Source organism: Schistocerca piceifrons, chromosome 2, assembly GCF_021461385.2.
Source record: "Schistocerca piceifrons isolate TAMUIC-IGC-003096 chromosome 2, iqSchPice1.1, whole genome shotgun sequence".
Taxonomy (NCBI): Eukaryota; Metazoa; Arthropoda; class Insecta; order Orthoptera; family Acrididae; genus Schistocerca; species Schistocerca piceifrons.
In genome coordinates, this window is record NC_060139.1 from 572,855,466 (window position 1) to 572,876,630 (window position 21,165).

The following is a 21,165-nucleotide window of genomic DNA, read 5'->3' on the forward strand; positions in this document are numbered from 1 at the left end:
AAAGGGGCACATATCGAACATTTGTGAATGCCTAAAAAAACTTTTTGAGTTTTTGTATGTGTGTGCAAAGCATTGTGAAAATATCTCAAATAATAAAGTTATTGTAGAGCTGTGAAATCGATTCAATCATTTGTAATAACCCTGTACAGTTGGCTTTATAACCATCTTATCTCAAATAACATACTGTCAAAGTCACAGTTTGGATTTCTAAAGGGTTCTGGTATTGAGAAGGCTATCTACACTTACAGTGAAAATGTGCTTAATTCATTAGACAAAAAATTGCAGGCGACTGGTATATTTTGTGATCTGTCAAAGGCATTTGACTGTGTAAATCACAATATCCTTTTAAGTAAATTAGAATATTATAGTGTAACAGGAAATGCTGCAAAATGGTTCAAATCTTACATCTCTGGCAGGAAACAAAGGGTGTTCTTAGGAAAGAGACATGTGTCAAGATATGAGGCATCATCCAACTGGAAACTAATTACATGTGGGGTCCCACAAGGTCCCATTTTGGGGCCCTTACTTTTTCTTGTATATATCAATGACCTTTCATCAGTAACATTACCAGATGCCAAGTTCGTTTGGTTTGCTGATGATACAAACATTGCAATAAATAGCAAATCAAGTGTAGTCTTAGAGAGATCAGCTAATAAAATATTTGTAGACATTAATCACTGTTTCCTAGCCAATTCTTTGTCACTAAACTTTGAGAAAACACACTACATGCAGTTCAGAACTTGTAAGGGGTGTTCCATGAGTATATGCCTAACATATGATGACAAGAAGATAGAAGAAGTGGACAGTGTTAAATTCTTTGGATTACAGCTTGATAATAAATTCAACTGGGAGGAGCACACTACAGAACTGCTGAAGTGTCTTAACAAATCTCTATTTGCAATGCGAATTGTGTCAGACATAGGGAATAAAAAAATGAAAAAGTTGGCATACTATGCTTACTTTCATTCCATAAGTATTTATAAAATGACTCCTTCATATAGTATTCATTAAAAAATGATGATCATTCCACTTGGGACCTGTGGAATGGTACATTAGCTTATTTGCTTTAACTGTAAATATTTGTCATGTATTATTGTATTTCTGACATGTTCTACATCCTGGAGGACCTCCTCACTACAAATCAATTGGAATGAAAGTAAATATAATCTAATCTAAATAATAGATTTCATCCTTGGCATTACTGGTAATTGCAGTGTTTCTGGATCAGCTACAACACTGTGGTTCCTTCACATGTTTTAATGTATTTGGGAGGTCATTTACAAGTGTCAAGAACATAAGTAGCCCAAGCCCAAACTTCCAGGGACATAACATTCAATATGTTTCCATCCTGCATTTGTTCTTCATTCTGTTGTGATAGTTGTTAATGTGGTCATCAGTTTTATGCTCTGTAAATGAAAAAATGTTCAAGAGTGGGATTAAAATTCAGAATGATAGGATATCAACAATAAGATTTGCTGATGGCATTTCTATTACAGTGAAAGAGAGGAAGAAATACTTAATGCAATGAACAGTCTACCAAGCATAGAATATGGTTGAGAGTAAACAGAAGAAAGACAAAAGTAATTTGGAATACCAGAAATGAGATTAGTGAGAAACTTAGCACCAAAACTGGGGACCACAAGGTAGATGAATTGAAGGAACTTATGCTCCACCTCTCATGACCTCACTATCGATGGGATGTTAAACACTAATCTCCTCCCTTCTTCTCTATATTTAATCAATCTGACTGCATCAGTAGCATACTGCTAATGATGTATGCGAACTTTATGGGACTGCTTTTCCTACTCATCTGCACTAACTTACATTTAGAGAGCTAGCTGACATTCATCACATCAGTTAGAAATTTTGTCTAAGTCGTCTTTGTATCCTCCTACAATCACTCCATGATGACACCTTTCCATGCACCATAGCATGATAAGCAAACAGCCACATATTGCTGCTCACCCTGTGTGTCAGATCATTTATGCACATAACACATAAAATTTATGTAACACATAAAATGATTGCATATGTCCCTAACTGACAATTTATTACATAAGTAAACCTTTGGTTCATTATTGGTTTATTTTAAAACATCTGGAGATAGTTTTTTCTCTAAAGAAAGTTAATGTGTTATTTGTAATGTGTTAGTTTCCTGTCTCAATGGATTTGTATTGTCATATTTTAGCTTTCACTGCAGAATGTTTCTTATGTTGAAACTTGTTATAGCTTTCTCTTGAAATTTCTGGTGCTCAAATCTGTGGTGCTGCTGTACTGAGTGACATATGGGTCATTACTGCAGCTCACTGTGTTGCAAGGTGGGTACAGAATTAAGATAACTGAAACTATGATTTCTGTTAACACATTAAATTTACTGGTCTTTTCTCAATGGCATAAGAAAATGAACTCAAAGATGAAACTGCAGTCAACTGAATACAAAACAGGTATCAGCTTGCTAAGTGTCAAACACAAGGTGTGTTCTGCACAAAGTGCACAGAATGCTTTGTGGATGCTACCAACTGCTCTCTCTTTCAAATACCACATGCTCCATTAGTATTTCTCTTGTTGCTGCTGCTAACAGTTTCTCATGAAACTTCAACATACAGAACACTATTACTTTAACTTATTCATCTAATATTTATTATGTTTCCTATGTGTTATTCACAATGAATACTACAATGATAAAATGCCCTTCACCATACAAGAAAAAGTATAAAAACAAACACCAAATGTTGAATGTGGAATCCAAAACATATGTGACAGAGAGAATTTGCAGAATGACTATACTGTTTGGTTTGTTATGTGATACACTGCCTCTAGTTACTGTTGATCACTCTATCATCCACTTTCCCAACTGCTCACCAGTTGGTAGACAAAACTGGAATGAGGTCAGTTACCAGTAGTGAGGAATAACTGAATAAGTGTGTGTGAAATAATGGTGGAAGAAAAGTGAAGACAACCTTTAAAATGTAGTGCAGAAAGGAAAGGAAAATAATCAATAAATAAGTCAATAAATGCAAAACAGTTGAATTATGGGAGAACTAAATGTTATATTAACTGTTTACGGTAGCTCTTGTAGTACTTATTTCATGTGACTTATTGAAATAGTGTACAGTCTTACTTCAGTGTTCAAAAATATCTTCACCCATGCTGATTGCTAATCAAGCCTGTAATTTAATAGAACTTTGATTTCATACACTAATTTAAAACTGGATCACAGAACTTTCTTTCATTTATTAAAATGTAACATGAACAATGTAGATGTTCTGTGTGTGTCAGAACACTGGTTAACAGTAAATCAAGTAGACAGTTTCATTCCACAAGGATCTATTGCAGTGCAGGAAACAAGCAAAATGTTGGTACTGGAATTTACATCAAGCATGGTTTAAAATTTTGAAAACTGGACATGGCACCACAAAGCTCAGAAATAGATGCAGAGTTTAGTTGTGAGAGACTGATTGAAGAAAATATAATACATGTTAGCCTATATAGGTCTCCGAATGGTGATGTAATTGGATTTTTTTTTTACCAATATGAATTAGTCATAAACAACCAATTTAAGTTTAAAAGAAATGTTTCTATCAATGTGGATTTTAACACTGAAATGGAAAATTCAGAGCAACAAGATTCTAATACTTTTTTCAAAAAAATATTTTAAGATTCTTAAACTTGCATTGCACTTATGGAGGCATCTCTAGATGATATTATTGTTAATTTACATAGAGATGAATATGTGACTAGCCTGGCTGTTGGAAGGTTGCAGACCATGATCCATTGCCTTTAAAATTATATAAGAACCAACTTATTACAACGAATTTTGTGGAGGCATGGGAAAGAGGTCAGGCATTATGTTCTTTACTGCTACGTCAAATGATACAGATTGGTTGTAAATGAGTGTCAAACAGGAAAAGTAGGAGTTAAAAATGGTTTTGATAATTTTTTAACAGAATATAATGATATGGTGTCCATCTTCCCCATTAATAAAAGTTAGCTCCTCAGGTAAAGGTAAAACCAAAATGTTAATTAGTACACAAAAGAATTTGCGCAAATAGAGAGAAAAAAAAATGCTCTTACTTTATCAATTATATAAAAGTGAGGCTAATCGAGGAACTGAGCTGAGGGATATAGTTCACAATACTTATCTTGAAAGTAAAAAAGACTGGAAAGTATGCTCTTACAATACAGAAAAACAGCATGTGAAACAGACTTAGAAAGTGCTTCAAATAACTATAAAGCAGCATAGGAAGTTTTAGGAAAAGCCATTCTTCCAGCCATGTACAGGAGGTGAACAAAAATATGGAACCATCAAAAATACATTATCATGCTTAAAATGGTGTGGGGAAAACTGTTGCCTGTTGGCATTCAAAATAGCTTCCAGGCATCTCAGAATTGAGAAATACAGGTCTTATACCACTTTTCCTGCAAAATAGTGGCAAGTTCAGGTAACAATGATACAGGTGAATAGCAATCATGAACCCTTTCTCCAAAGTGGATCCCAAAGATTTAATAACATTGAGATCGGATGACTGTGGCGGCCACGTAAAATGTGACAATTCGTACTTCTGCTCACAAAACAAGTCCTTGATTATGTGAGCTGTGTGAACAGGGGCCCTGTTATCTTGGAACAGAACATCATCACTGCAGACAAACATCGTACCATAGGATGGACCTGATCTGCTAAAATCATCACATAATCCTTGGCAGTCTACATCTATATATCTGTGCAAGCCACCATACAGTGTATGGACTAGGGTACCCTGTACCACTACTAGTCATTTGCAAATAGAGCGACAAAAAAATGACTGTCTATATTCCTCTGTATGAGTCTCCATTTCTCATATCTTATCTTTTTTTTTCATTCTTGCACGCAGTGTATGAGGGAGGCAGTAGAATCATGTGGCAGCCAGCTTCCAATGCCGGTTCTCTAAATTTTCTGAATAATGTTTCCCAAAAAGAACATTTCCTCCCCTCCAGGGATTCCCATTTGAGTTTCCAAACCATCTCAGTAACAGTTACACATTATTCAAATCTACCGGTAACAAATGTAGCAGCCCACATCTGAATTTTTTTTATGTCCTCCTTCAACCGGCCTGGAATGGATCCCAAACACTTGAGCAGTACTCAAGAATTAGTTGCACCAGTGTCCTATATGTGGCCTCCTTTACAGGTGAACCACTCTCTCCTAATATTCTTCCAATAAACCAAAGTTGACCATTCACCTTCCCTACCACAGTTCTCACTTGCTCTTTCAATTTCATATCACTTTGCAACATTACACACAATTTTTAAACAACTTGAGTGCCAAGCAGGACACTAGTAATATTGTATTTGAACATTACAGGCTTGTTCTTCCTACTCTACTGCATTAACTTTCAGTTTTCTACATTTAGAGCTAGCTGCAATTCATCACACCATCTAAAACTTTTGTCTAAGTCATCTTGTGTCTTCCTATAGTCACTCAACTTTGATACTTTACCATACACCAAAGCATCATCAGCAAACAACTGCAGACTGCTGCCCAACCTGTCCACCAAATCATTTGTGTACATAGAGAACAATGGTGGACCCATCATACTTCACTGGGGCACTCCAGATGATACCCTTGTCCCTGGTGAACACTTGCCGTCAAGAACAACATATTGATTTCTATTACTTAAGAACTCTTTTAGCCACTCACACATCTGTGAACTTGTTCCATATGTTAATACCTTCATTAACAGCCTGCAAAGGGGCACCATGTCAAATGCTTTCTGAAAATCTAGAAATATGGAATCTGCCTGTTGCCCTTCATCCATAGTTCCCAGTACATCATATGAGAAAAGGGCAAGCTGAGTTTTCCATGAGTGATACTTTCTAAAACCATGCTGATTTGTGGACATAAGCTTTTCACTCTCAAGGAAGTTTATCATATGCTAACTGAGAATATGTTCAAGGATTCTGTAGCAAACTGAAGTTAGGGATATTGGTCTGTAATTTTGTGGTTCCAGTCTTTTACCTTTCTTATATAATGTAGTCACCTGCACTTCTTTCTGGCCACTTGGGACTTTGTGCTGAGTGTGAGATTCACAATAAATGCGGACTAGGTAAAACTAAATTGAGATTCCATCCAGACCTGGTGATTTATTTGCTTTCAAATTTTTCAGTTGTTTCCAGAAAGAAATTTTCACACTGCAGTAGAGTGTGCGCTGATATGAAACTGCCTGGCAAGATAAAACTGTGTGCCAGACCATGACTAGAACTCAGGACCTTTGCCTTTCATTGGCAAATGCTCTACTGCAAAGCATTTGCCTGTGAAAGGCAAAGGTCCCAAGTTCACGTCTCAGCCTGGCACACAGTTTTAATCTGCCAGGAAGTTTCATTTCATTTTTTCTCTATACCGGGGATGCTTACTGCTATGTTTTCCATATGGGAATCTGTCCAATGGTCAAGTGGTGATATGTTTGCATGATTCTTGTGTGTAAATGATTTCTTGAATGCAAAATTTAAAACTTCAGCTTTCATTTTGCATTCTTCAACTCTACACCAGACTGGTCAACAAGTGTCTCAGTGGAAGCCTTAGACCTGCTTTGCGATTTTACATAGGACCAGAATTTTCTCAGGTTCTCTGCCAGATCATTTGCTAAAGTGTGATGGTGGTAGTTGTTGTATGCTTCATGCATAGATCTTTTCACAGATGCATGAATCTCTACTAACCTTTGCTTTTGTCACTTGTGCATTGTCTTTTGAACTGAGAGTGCAACAGCCTCTGCTTCCTCATTATCTTCTGAATTTCATTATTAAACCATGGTGGATCTTTTTTGTCCTTTATCCAGACCACTTCAAATGCTTTTTTTCTCCCTGTTGATGATTTAGAAAGAAAGCATTTCACAACACATGGAATGCATCTAAATAAATGGCGCAAATCACAGCTCAGCCAGAAAATCAAAGCCTGAGTGAAAATTGTTTTTTATCACAGTCAGAAATGTGACAAAATCTCACTGCCAACTTTAACGTAGGTGATCAAAATATCTTCCCTACAAATAAATCCTGCTACAGCAGTAGTAGAACAAGAAGAATTGATTATAGTGGGAAGTGCTGAGAAAGAAGTTATAAGAACAATGGTAGCAGGTAAAACAACATGGTCAGGACCAGAGAACAAAGAAACAGCATGAGTGACAACATATCTATCTACAGAAACAACTACATCATCAGATACAACAGTAAAAATATCCACAAGGTTATCAAGCAATCCAAATAAAAGGTTGTTGAGCAGAAGAAATCCCGAGCCTCCTTCACATCTCAACATTTTTTTATGCGTGGGCCTAAAGAAAAAGCAGGGACAACAGTAGGTAGTGTCAAGTGTCTCCTCCCTTCTGTCTCAAGGAAGACTCCAGTGGATTCACAGTCATGTAATAACAGCACTAATAGAATAAAAAAGCAAGAGGAAGGCATCTCCTTCTTTCATCAAAATGTAAGAGGCCTCTTAAGCAAAACAGACCAACTTCTTATTAACATTAAGGAAAAGGATTGTATAAATAATTCTCATATTTTGTGCTTAACTGAGCACCATATTACTGATAAATGTACCTTGCCATCCATAGTAAGTTATAGTTTAGTAACATACTACTGTAGGGAAAGTAAAGACAATTTATGTTAAGAATAGTGTAGCATACAAAGCTATAGATATTAAGAAATATGGTGTGGAACAACAATTTGAGGAATGTGCAACTGAAATAATAACTAATTTGTACACAATAACAGTGCTGGCTGTCTATGGGCCACCCTCAGGTGACAAAAAACTTTTCTGCTTATAATGGAACTCGTGCTGTCAGGGTTACATGCAAAAGCATAGGATATTGTAGTTTTAGGTGATTTCAGTATAAACTTTATGACAAAAAATAACAATAAAATTGGCTTTGAGATTGCAATGACCTTATATAATTTGATATCTGTAATAAACTTTCCAACAAGAATTACATCCGAGTCCCAAACTATGATAGACAACATTTTTTTAGATGTAAGTGGACATCAGAATTATACTGTCAGGGATGTTATAAGTGGGCTTTCAGATCACGATGGACAAATTCTCACTCTTTATGATGTTAATCTGTTCAAAAAACAACTTCTTCAATGGAAGTTCATAAGACTAATGAATGAAGAGGCAAAGGAAACTGTCAACCCCAGGTTGCAACAAATGGATTGGTCTTCAGTATGTAGCCTTGATAATATTGATACCAAATTCAACTGTTTTATAAATGAATTTTGTTTTCTTTTTGAAGAAATATTTCCAAAGAAATGGGTCAAAAACAGTGCTTCCAGTTCTGTAAGTAAGCCCTGGATTACAAAAGGTATAAAACAGTCATGTATAACCAAATGGGAAACTTATGCTGCAATAAGATTATCTAAAGATGTAGAACAATGGAAACACTATAGATTATACTGAATAATTTTAAAGAAACTAACATAGAAATCACAAGCCCTTTATTATGAGAAGAAAATAGATAATTCTAATAATAAAATAAAGACAATCTGGAGCATTGTAAAAAAAGAAACAGGAAGAGATACAACAAGCAAGGAAGATGTAAATAAAATCAGATATGGAGGTACCCTAGTAGATAACCTCAAAAGTATGGCTGAGATTTTTAATAAACACTTCCTATCAGTAACTCAACAGATTGGTTGCAAGCCCAATGTTGATGAAGCCAGAAATGCACCTTAATGCTGTCACTGTAGATGAAATTCAAAAAAATCATCTTGTCTCTAAAAAGTAAGAACTCTGCAGGGGTTGATAATATTTCTAGTAATTTATTGAAATATTCTTTTGTGTGGATAAGGGACATTCTCTGTCATATTTTCAATGCTTCCCTTCAGAATGGTGTTGTGCCCAGCAGACTTAAGTATGCCATTGTGAAGCCCCTGTACAAAAATGGCGATAAAACTGAATTAACTATCGACCTACCTCTTTGCTGACAGCCTTCTCTAAAGTTCTAGAAAAGCTAACACCTCTAAGAATTACTGATCATCTCATGAAGAATGGAGTTCTCAGAAAGAGCCGATTTGGCTTTCAAAAGGGCCATTCAACAGAAGACGCAGTCTAAGCACTTGCAAATAAAGTCCAAGAAATGCTTAATGAGAAAATGCTGTCACTTGGTGTCTTCTTGATTTGTCTAAAGTGGTTGACTGTGTTGATCACCAGATTCTCTTGCAAAAAGCAAAATTAGTAGGAATAAGTGGTGTTGCAGGCAATTGGCTACAGTTGTATCTCCAAGACAGGAAACAAAAAGTTGTCTTGAATAGCTTACATCTACATCTACATGACTACTCTGCAATTCACATTTAAGTGCTTGGCAGAGGGTTCATCGAACCACAATCATACTATCTCTCTACCATTCCACTCCCAAACAGCGCATGGGAAAAACGAACACCTAAACCTTTCTGTTCGAGCTCTGATTTCTCTTATTTTATTTTGATGATAATTCCTACCTATGTAGGTTGGGCTCAACAAAATATTTTCGCATTCAGAAGAGAAAGTTGGTGACTGAAATTTCGTAAATAGATCTCGCCGCGACGAAAAACGTCTTTGCTTTAATGACTTCCATCCCAACTCGCGTATCATATCTGCCACACTCTCTCCCCTATTACATGATAATACAGAACAAGCTGCTCTTTTTTGCACCCTTTCCGTGTCCTCCGTCAATCCCACCTGTTAAGGATCCCACACCGCGCAGCAATATTCTAACAGAGGACGAACGAGTGTAGTGTAAGCTGTCTCTTTAGTGGACTTGTTGCATCTTCTAAGTGTCCTGCCAATTAAACGCAACCTTTGGCTCACCTTCCCCCACAATATTATCTATGTGGTCTTTCCAACTGAAGTTGTTCATAATTTTAACACCCAGGTACTTAGTTGAATTGACAGCCTTGAGAATTGCACTATTTATTGAGTAATCGAATTCCAACGGATTTCTTTTGGAACTCATGTGGATCACCTCACACTTTTAGTCATTTAGCATCAGCTGCCACCTGCCACACCATACAGAAATCTTTTCTAAATCGCTTTGCAACTGATACTGGTCTTCGGATGACCTTACTAGACAGTAAATTACAGCATCATCTGCGAACAACCTAAGAGAACTGCTCAGATTGTCACCCAGGTCATTTATATAGATCAGGAACAGCAGAGGTCCCAGGATGCTTCCCTGGCGAGCACCTGATACCACTTCAGTTTTACTCGATGATTTGCCGTCTATTACTATGAACTGCGACCTTCCTGACAGGAAATCACGAATCCAGTTGCACAACTGAGACGATACCCCATAGGCCCACAGCTTGATTAGAAGTCACTTGTGAGGAACGGTGTCAAAAGCTTTCCGGAAATCTAGAAATACGGAATCAACTTGAGATCCCCTGTCGATAGCAGCCATTACTTCGTGCGAATAAAGAGCTAGCTGCGTTGCACAAGAACAATGTTTTCTGAAACCATGCTGATTACGTATCAATAGATCATTCCCTTCGAGGTGATTCATAATGTTTGAATACAGTATATGCTCCAAAACCCTACTGCAGACTGACGTCAATGATACAGGGCTGTAGTTCGATGGATTACTCCTACTACCCTTCTTAAACACTGGTGCGACCTGCGCAATTTTCCAATGTGTAGGTACAGATCTATCAGTGAGCAAGCGGTTGTATATGATTGCTAAGTAGGGAGCTATTGTATCAGCGTAATCTGAGAGGAACCTAATTGGTATACAATCTGGACCTGAACACTTGCCCGTATCAAGCGATTTGAGTTACTTCGCAACCCCTAAGGTATCTACTTCTAAGAAACTCATGCTAGCAGCTGTTCGTGTTTCAAATTCTGGAATATTCCATTTGTCTTCCCTGGTGAAGGAATTTCGGAAAACTGTGTTCAATAACTCCGCTTTAGCAGCACAGTTGTCGGTAACAGTACCATCGACACTACGCAGCGAAGGTATTGACTGCGTCTTGCCGCTTGTGTACTTTACATACGACCAGAATTTCTTTGGATTTTCTACCAAATGCTTAGGTGGAGTATGTGATATTTCCTCACATTCCTCACATTCCATTAAATGTGGAGTGCCTCGGGGCTCAATTCTTAGGTCACTATTATTCCTGATTTTTATAAATGATCTACCATCATGTACAAGCCTGCTGTATGAATTTACATTATTTGCTGATGATACCACAATTTTTATGAACAGTAGAACAGATAGTAATCTTGAGGAATCCATGCTGCATGAATTCTTTAATCGAATAAAAGCTATTTTTTAATAAATGTTCTTTAAATTTACCGAGTTCCTTTATGTTTTTGATTTCTTCTGGCAATATCTTGACACCTTGGTAAAGCATAGTGGTTTGGGTTTTAGTTTTATTCATTCTGTCTCGGTACAAGCAATTACTGTTTCTGGTTTGGTGAGCATGCATGCCAGTTCTCTACTTATTGAGCTCTCTTTCTGGTGTTTTGGTTCTGACAGGGCTTGCAAGTGGGACATTCAGTTCTGCAGAGATTTTTTCAGCTATTGCCTTCTTATTTTTTGTCACATTTATCTTGTGACTTAGCAGATGATATTTTTCTGCTTTCCCTGTATGCACTATAAATCTTTGCTACAGTGGCTCTTGGAACATCAAACATTTTGGCTACTTTGGTTATGGAAGCACCCACCATATAAGCACCAACAATTTGCCCACTTTCAAATGCATTGAGCTCTGACATAATGCACTTACAGCTCTGCAGAACAATGTTCTGATGACAACTGACACTTGCATCATATTGAGGATATTGCACGGGTGCCATTTATGGTCTAATACAATAGTGCAACCCACAAGATTAGCTATCTGTTAACCTTCACTTTTGTTCAAGAATGTGTTTGTCATGGTGTTTCCATATTTTTGTCCATTTCTTGTATGTCAAACTCTGCTTTATCCAGGAGAAATCAGTGACTACTTTAGCAAATTAGTTAAGAACTTGGACACATCTGCAAGGGATTTGCTTGACTCCCAACTGTCTGAAAGGCTCACCTTTCATTGAGACATTATCAGACCCAGTGACATCTTCAAAATAGTTTCTAAATTCAAAATGTATGTGCTGCTACTAGAGGTCCAATTATTCTGTTAAAAGAATGTTCCCTTTGATAAGTAGGCCACTAAGTTATATTTTTAATAAATGTTTAGGGTATGGAGTTTTTCTGGATTTATTCAAAATCTGAGGAGTTATAACCATATTCAAAGAGTGTGATAAACAACTCCCCCACAACTACTAACCAGCCTTTGTTGTGCCAAAACTCTCAAAAATATTTTGATCACTCATGTACAATCAATTACATTATGATTTTGAATTGCATGACTTGTTTTGCAACCATCACTATTTGTTCCAGACAGACAAAAATACTAATGCTGCTGTTATGTTATTGATAATATTTTAGCTGTTTTCAAAAATAAGAGATTATATCACTTACATCATGCAATCTAAGTAAAGCATTTGGCTTCGTTCCTTTTAACATACTACTAACAAAACTGGAGTACTATGCCTACAGAAATCTGTATTAGGAGTAATATCCCCCCATTTGAAGAACAAAAGGTAGTTTGTCTCATTTAGAAATGGATATTGCTCCTTAGTATTAGCTGGTACTGTTGTTCCAGAGGACTCTGTTCTTGGCTCCTTTTGTTTCATTGTAGCTGTCAATGATCTAATCCATAGTGTCCCACAGTCTGTAGTCTGTTATGCTGATGATACAACTTTACTTATTTCACATCAGGACATCATAACTCTTGATAAGATTACATAAGAAACTTCTGATGCAGCATGAAATTGGTTTTCAGCCAATAAGCTTATTTGTGATCCAGATTAAATCAGAATGCTTATTTCAGCATCATCTAAGGGTACAGAAAATAAATTATTTAAACTTTTAAGAATACATATTGACACCAAACTCAATTGGGAAGAGCATATTAACCGAGTTGGCAAAAGTATCTCTTGAGTGTCCAACCTCATGTGGAAACCAAGACATATGGTTTCCATATGACAAATTTTGGGCTCTTTCAGTAACATATTTAATATGGCCTACTCATGTGGGGAACATTTCCCCCTATCAGCAACATTTTAAAAGTTCAAAAAGAAATTGTCTGTATAACATATAAGGTGGAGCACAGTCTCCCTCTTTTTACCAGATTTCAAATACTAACAATTGTGAATGTCTCTTCAGTCTTTGTCAGGAACTACATTAAAGAGTATGTTGCCACAGAAATAATTCACAGACATGACAACAGAAAATAATCAGACAAACATTAACATTTACAATGGCATTGGACAGCAAGATCAGAAAGCTCCTACAAAGTAAACAAACTCAAAATTTTTAATAAATTTCTTTTCTCTGTTTGATCCACGCAATTTAAAAATTTCAAGGTAAAATTGTGTACCAGTAACTGACTAACAGGAAGTGTATGTTACATTATAAAAGAGTTCATGATATGGACAATGTTGAGTTTAATGTTTGATTGTGCCTGTAGTCTCTCATTTGATGATTTTAGTATTTAAAACTTCACCTGTACTCTTCGACTACATGACTGTTATTTACATCCAACAAAGCCTGCTACATGTAAAATGATCAACAGTGAATAAATAGAGATTAAAGACTAAATAAAGATGAAATAATTTAACTGGATAGGTAAAAAATATACTCACCAAGTGGCAGCAGTACACAACACAAAAGAAGGTTGTAATTTTTTGCCAGTGGCTCCTTCTTAAGGCAGAGGGTTGAAGGGGAAAGAAGAGGGGTGATGGAAAAGGACTGGAGAGGTCTAGGAAAAGGGCAGATTTCGAGAAAGTCACCCAAAACTGTGGGTCAGGATGAGAAGAAACAACTGATTGTTGGGGACTGCATCAAGCGAGATTTGAAAACCTGAGAGCTTAAAGATGAAAGACAGGGTAATGTGCAAGACAGACATTACTGCTTGAACATCATGCATGGGTTAATAAGAGTGAAAAGCTAATTTCATTGTACATAAAAGAGGTGGGAGGGCAGTAGTGAAAAATAGACTGGTAAGACGGTGAAAAATGTTTTAGTTTTCTACATCTTTCATTGTTTCATCCATCTATTTTTTCATCACCACCCTCCCACCTCTGTTACCTACAATGCACTTATCTTTTCACTCTTGTTATCTCATGCATGATGTTTAAGCAGTAAACTCTGTCTTGCACATTACCCTGTCTTCCACCTTTAAGCTCTCATGTTTTCAGTCCCCAACAATCAGTCATTCCTTCTCATCCTGTGCAGTAAGTCTCCCCTGACCCATGCTTCTGGATGATTTTCCTGAAATCTAGCCCTTTTCCTAGGCCTCTCCAGTCCTTTTCCTTCACCCCTCTTCTGCCCCCTTCAATCCTTCTACCTAAAGAAGGTGCCACTGGTTTCAAAAGCTTGCCTGATTACAACATTCTTTGATGTGTGTGTTCTGCCACTGCTTGGTGATTAGATCTTTTTTATCTATCCAATTAACTTATTTTGTGAAAAATTGCTTGTTTTTGTTGTTAAAGAAAGATTAAAGATACACATACTGGTACTCACCTCCATTTGATTTCAAATGTAAGCAACACTAACATAAAAATGAAAGTATTTGTATTCTGTAGGGAAAAATATTCCTGTCATCAATAAAAGTGTTCAGTTGTTTTAAAGCATATTGTTATTGGGTGTACAGGTGCAGAGTTCTTCAATGTAAAGAAGGAGCTTCACAGGAACGCAATGCAGCCATGTCCTTTTTGGGTCTTATAATGAACAACCCAATTTTTGGACTTATAAAAAGGTTTGGTGATCAGCATTTCCATCTTTAATAAATAGTTGCTAGAGAAAACAAGCTGTTGTTTATTGGTATCTTTAATACAAGTAGTATTTATTGTGGATAATAATAGTTATTTTCTTATCGTTTTATTAAAACTGTGGAATTTTTATAAAATTTGGCATTTTTCTGGAATACAGTTTTCCTCTACTGGTAAATGTCATCTAAATCCAAAATCTAAAGTTTATTGTATTCATCAAACTGCACCATGCAAGAAGTTCGGTGTAAGCTGTTACACAAGAGAGAAGCAACACTAAGTCATTGACCTCTTTTCTTCTTTATTACTTTATTACTATATCTTCATCATTTACCAGCCATGGTTGGACAGACTGCATCACACATACAATGTTTATCAACTAACATTTATACAACACCATATACAAAATTTATATTACAAATAAAAGAAAATATTTATGCAGTGCACAAAAACACAGAACATAGAGAAAATGAAATATAACTAAACAGGAAGGTAAAACTTCATAGCAGCAAATGAAAATACCATAAAGCAAAATGTTTACAAAACCATATAGATCACACTCATAAAGTTTCGTTTTGGCAAAATATGTACTTTAAGTAAAACACAAAATTAAATGTGCAATTAACTGAGAACATAAAAAGAAGATTAAATTTAGGCAAAATTATGTATAAACATATCAATATTTATTATTTTGTCCATTCACTAGAACCACTGTTGAAAAACTCTTCCAAGGAATATAGTCGGTATTGTTTCAAGTCCTGAGCAATTTTTTTCTGAAATAATTCAGGTGGCAGGGATTTCACTTCTGGAGGCAGTTGATTGTACATTTTTAGGGCGACTGTTGGAAAGCTGTCTTGTGTACTTGATAGGCGACACCTTGGCACTTCAATGTTCCTCTTACAGCAAGTGTCATGATTATGTATTTCTTGTCTTATGCTAAAATTCCTTTGATTTTCTTTTATATAAATGAGGCAGAAAAATACATACTGGCTAAAAACAGTCATTATGCCTAGCCTGGTGAAAATAGGCTTACAGTGGTCCAGTCTTTTGCTAGAGGGTATGATCCTGATGGCTTTTTTTGTAATAGCAACACATCTTTGCAGCCTGAGGAGTGTCCCCACAACAACAGTCCACAGCTAATGTGGCTGTGGAAGAGTGCATGGTAGACTATTGTGAGAAACTGATCAGTTATTACCCTCTTCAGCTTCCTCAGGAGGTATATCACACGAGAAAGTTTGGTGCATACACACGCAGTGTGATCATTCATGGAGAGTTTGCTGTCAATCTTGAATCCCAATAGTCTGACAGTCTCCATGTTTTCTTGGTCTTCAATGTTGGTTAGACTGCATATCAAATGTTGGGTTTTTTCTTCATTGATCTTCATTTTGTTTATGATGAACCATTCTTTTATTTCTTCAAACATCAAATTTGATGCACCAAGAGCTTCTGCGGCTGTATGTCCTTTGGCAATAAGGGTAGTGTCATATGCAAACTGCAACATTTGACTATTACAGCTCGTATCATTGACATACATGAGGAATAGGAGAGGTCCTAAGACTGATTCTTGGGGCACTCCATGTTCCAGTTTTTGTTCAAGAGAAGTTGCTCTGTGCACTGATACTACCTGCTTTCGGTTTTCCAAATAGTAAGATTGGAGTGTTGATAGAACAACACCTCCAACACCATAGCATCTTAACTTGGCTATTAGTGTTGTGGGTGAGGTGCAGTCAAAGGCTTTGCTGAGGTCACAGAGTGTCAGTGCCACACTCTCTCTCTCTTCTAAACTCTGTCGAACCATTTGTAATAAGTCCAGTGTGGCTGTCACTGTTGATCTCCCTTTGCGGAATCCGTGCTGTGTGTTTTGGAATAAGTTGTTTTCCTCAAAGTAATTCAGTTCCTGGCAGTGCATCACAGACTCAGTAACTTTGGCTAGTACTGGTACCACTGAGATTGGTCTGAAGCTGGACACCTCGCATGGATCCCCCTTCTTATATATTGGTACTGTGTGTGCCAGTTTAAGGAAGTCTGGGAAGACACCAGAAGACAGACATATGTTTATTGCTATGGCTAGTGGCTGAGCTAATTCTGCAATAATTTTCTTTAGCAGTGTGCAGGACATGCCATAGATGTCTACACTTTCTGAGTGTTTGTAGGAGTTCACAATTTTTATCATGTCTTCAGTTTTGAATACTGCAACTGTCTGAATTTCTTATGTTTGCAGTCAGATCTAGGTCAGAGTGTGGAGTTTCACTCACTGTCTTTTCCACTATTCTGACAAAATATTCATCGAAGTCATCAGGGCTACATGAATTTAAGCAGGAGGTAGTCTTCTTTCTGTTCTCATTTACAAGATTCCAGGCAGCTTTACAAGGATTTTGGGCCTCTTTAATGTATGTATCATTATATTTCTTTTTTGCTTCCTCTACTGCCTTCCTATAAGCTTTTTTGGCTTTTAGGTAGTTATGGTGATGTAATTCTTTAGCTGGAATGTCTAAAGCTGATTTCATTTGGTCCTTGCACATTGTTACAATACACTTCAATTTATTGAGCTCAGGTGTGTACCATTGTTTCATATTGATAACTTTCTGCCTGCCTGTGATTTGTCCACAGGATTCTTCACTGGTCTTACCGGAACCATGTCATCAAATATTGCTTTTAGGTTTGGAACAGACAGAAAAAAGAATCACTGCCTACTAACTCTGCAATTTTCTGCTGCCAGTTTACACAAGACAGAGCTGCTTTGAGATCATTTAGTCTCTCTCCTAAAGACCCCCTCTCTGGCATCTCCATCACCTATGTGTATGTTAAAATCTCCACACAGTGCGATTTTTGACTTTAGGCATATTAGGTAACACAAACAGTTCTCCATATGTCCAATACACAGCAACAACAACTAAATCAATATTTGTTAATAACAGTGCAGCTAATTCAAGATCAAAATCCACACAAAAACTGCTTAAATCAATTTCCTTATTCTACTGTATCTCCAGAACAGCTGCAGTAAGGTTAGGGTAAGTAGTGGTCTCACATAAGGTAGATCTGAAACAGACAAAGTGCAACACAAAGAGGGATAAGGAATGCTGGAAGAGGCTATAAATGTGAGAGCAGGGATGAATCCATCAGGGTGAGGGAGTGCAGATGCAATCATACAAACAAATAAGTGACATTACAGTGTAAATGAAGAGATAAAAAATCTGCTCACCAAGCAACAGCAGGCGAAGACTTACACAAAAGGGTTCAACTTTCACAAGTTTTTGGAGCCAGTGGCTCCTTCCTCTGGCAGAAGTGTTGAAGGGGAAGGAAGAGGGGTGAAGGAAAAGGACTGGACAGATTAAGAGAAAAGGGTACTGCGCACAAAAGTCACCCAGAACCTCAGGTTGGGGGAGACTTACTGTACAGGGTGAGAGGGAAAGACTTTCCTTCTCATCCTGTCAAATAAGTCTCCCATAACCCTTGGCTCTGGGTGACTGTTCTGAACAGCATCCTTTTCTCTAAATCTGTCAAGTACTTTTGCTTCACCCCTCTTCCTTCCTCTTTAACTCTTCTGCCAGAAGAAGGAGCCACTGGCTCTGAAAGTTTGTAAAAGTTAAACCCTTTTGTGTGAGTGTTCTCCTGCCACTGCTTGGTGAGTGCTGTCCATTTACATTATTTCGTCAATAATTGATTATTTTTGGTGTTAAACAAATAAGTGAGGAGCAGAAGGAAGGATAACACAACAATGATATTCCTTGCTAAGAACTTTTACTGTGTATGCAATAAAATTCTACAAGGTAAATTAAAAACTAATAATTTTTTAGGCTAAGATCAGTGTCCAACGATTCAACATTGAATGAAAAATAAGCTTAATGAGAAGCTCAGACAGCCAGGTAGTTAAAGAAAAAAAAAACTCCGCCTGAACAGGCTATGAAGGCCCAACGGTACCGACCAGCCACTGTACCATCCTCAGCCCACAGGCATTACCGCATACAGATATGGAGGGGCATGTGGTCAGCACACTGCTCTCCCGGCCATATGTCTGTTTCCAAGACCAGAGCTGCTACTTCTCAATCAAGCAGCTCCTCAGTTTGCCTCACAAGGGCTGAGTGCACCCCACTTGCCAACAGCGCTCTGCAGACCAAATGGTTACCCATCCAAGTGCTAGCCCAGCCTGACAGCGCTTAACTTTGGTGATCCGACGGGGAACCGGTGTTACCACTGCAGCAAGGCGTCACTGCATTTGTGACATGCAGGCAGTAGAGATGTTGAAATACCACAAGATTCTCATAATACTACTGTGAAAAATAATGTTAATATATCACAAGTTTCTTACAAAAGCACAGTGAAAAATAATGTTAGTTGTATATTGCATCAGACTATCAGGGGATGAAAAAACAAAGTAGATGAGCTTCTTGTTTGTGGACTAGATGTACTATGCCTGTCTGAACATCATATAATCACAGATATGGTAGGTGGGTATCATTAGAGACATCATGGAGAGAGGAGGAGTTGCCATATATGTCAAAATTTATCAGTGTCAAAAATTTAGAAATGAAAAAGTTTTTGGTAGAGCAACATACAGAAGTATGTGCATGTGAGCTTAAACTAAATAATAGTTCTTTTATAATTGTAGCTGTGTATAGTCCCCATTGGGAAATTTCAGCTACATTTGAAAAACTTGGATTCTTTGCTGCACTGTTTATCACACAGAGTGAAACAAATTATTGTTTGTGGGGATTTCAGTGTAGATTTTCTGAAAGAGTCTGACAGAAAGCTTGACTCTGAAGTATTACTTGGTCCTTTCAGTCTAATGTCAGTTATTGCTTTGCTACTTGGGTAATACAGGAAAGCAGCACACTTATAAATAATGTATTTATAGACCATGATAAATTTAATCAAGTAAAAACCTTTCCTCTTAGGATGGTCTGTCTGATCATGTTGCACAGCTAGTTACAGTATATGACATAGCTCCATACAGTAATACAAAACAATCTTCCAAAATAGTGTGTTATATTATAATAATAATTGAAAATATTAGAGAAAGCTTGTAACAGTTCTACTGGACTGGTATAAGGTGTGTAAGAAAACTGATGCTAATTTAAAATTTAACCTATTTCGTGATACCTCTGAAACTGTTTTCCTAAGAAAACAGTGAAACATGATTTTAAGGAACCATCTAAAAAGCCATGCTAACTAAAAGAATAAAAATATCTTATAAACAGAAAAGTGAAATGTGTCTTATAGCTAGAAGGAGTTATGATCCAGAAACAGTTGAATATTATAAAAACTGCTGCACTGTACTAAGATAAGCTATTAAAAAGTTCAGAAGTATGGACATTATGTTTGAGAACAGCAACTCTGACAATAAAATTAAAACAATTTGGAATATTGTTAAAAGGGAAACAGGGCAATCAAAATCACGGGAATACTGTATTTCTGTCAAACTGAATGAAAAGTTTGTTAACAAAAAGTCAGAAGTAGAAAATATTTTTAATAATCATTTTTCAGGTGTTGTAGAAAAAACAGGATCCAGCTGATCATTAGAAAATGCAACACTGTGTATGGAAGAGGCAATACCTATGAAATTTGATAAAACTGAAACTCAACCCATCTCTCCTACTGAAATTAGTAAAATAACAAATTTGCTCAAAAGTAAAAGATCGCATGGAACAGATGCCATTTCCAACAGATTACTAAAAGTTTGTTCTCAACAGATAAGTTGGATTCTCAGCCACATATGTAGTAGCTCACTGAAACAGGGCATTTTTCTGGACACACTGAAAGATGCTACTGTTAAATCATTGCATAAAGAAGAAGATCGGTCTGACACTTATCAGGAGAAAGAAAACTCGGATTCTATGGATCAGAGTGTGGAATGTCAGATCCCTTAACTGAGCAGGTAGGTTAGAAAATTTAAAAAGGGAAATGGGTAGGTTAAAGTTAGATATAGTGGGAATTAGTGAAGTTCAGTGGCAGGAGGAACAAGACTTTTGGTCAGGTGAATACAGGTTTATAAATACAAAATCAAATAGGGATAATGTAGGAGTTGGTTTAATAATGAATAGGAAAATAGGAATGTGGGTAAGCTACTACAAACAGCATTGTGAGCACATTATTGTGGCCAAGATAGACACGAAGCCCACGTCTACTACAGTAGTACAAGTTTATATGCCAACTAGCTCTGCAGATGACGAAGAAATTGAAGCATTCTATGATGAAATAAAAGAAATTATTCAGGTAGTGAAGGAAGACGAAAATTTAATAGTCATGGGTGACTGGAATTTGACAGCAGGAAAAGGAAGAGAAGGAAACATAGTAAGTGAATATGAATTGGGGGTAAGAAATGCAAGAGGAAGCCACCTGGTAGAATTTTGCACAGAGCA

General features: G+C 36.9%; 1 protein-coding gene across 3 annotated transcripts in view; it reads left to right on the forward strand.

The window, feature by feature from the left end:
* LOC124777481 (trypsin-1-like) overlaps nt 1-21,165 on the forward strand; it is a 72,671-nt gene that overhangs the window by 22,195 nt on the left and 29,311 nt on the right. For all 3 annotated transcript variants that reach the window (XM_047252916.1, XM_047252918.1, XM_047252917.1), the window contains exons 3-4: nt 2,230-2,318; nt 14,692-14,796. In XM_047252916.1, coding sequence (XP_047108872.1) covers nt 2,230-2,318; nt 14,692-14,796 — 194 coding nt within the window. The remainder of the gene's footprint in view (nt 1-2,229; nt 2,319-14,691; nt 14,797-21,165) is intronic.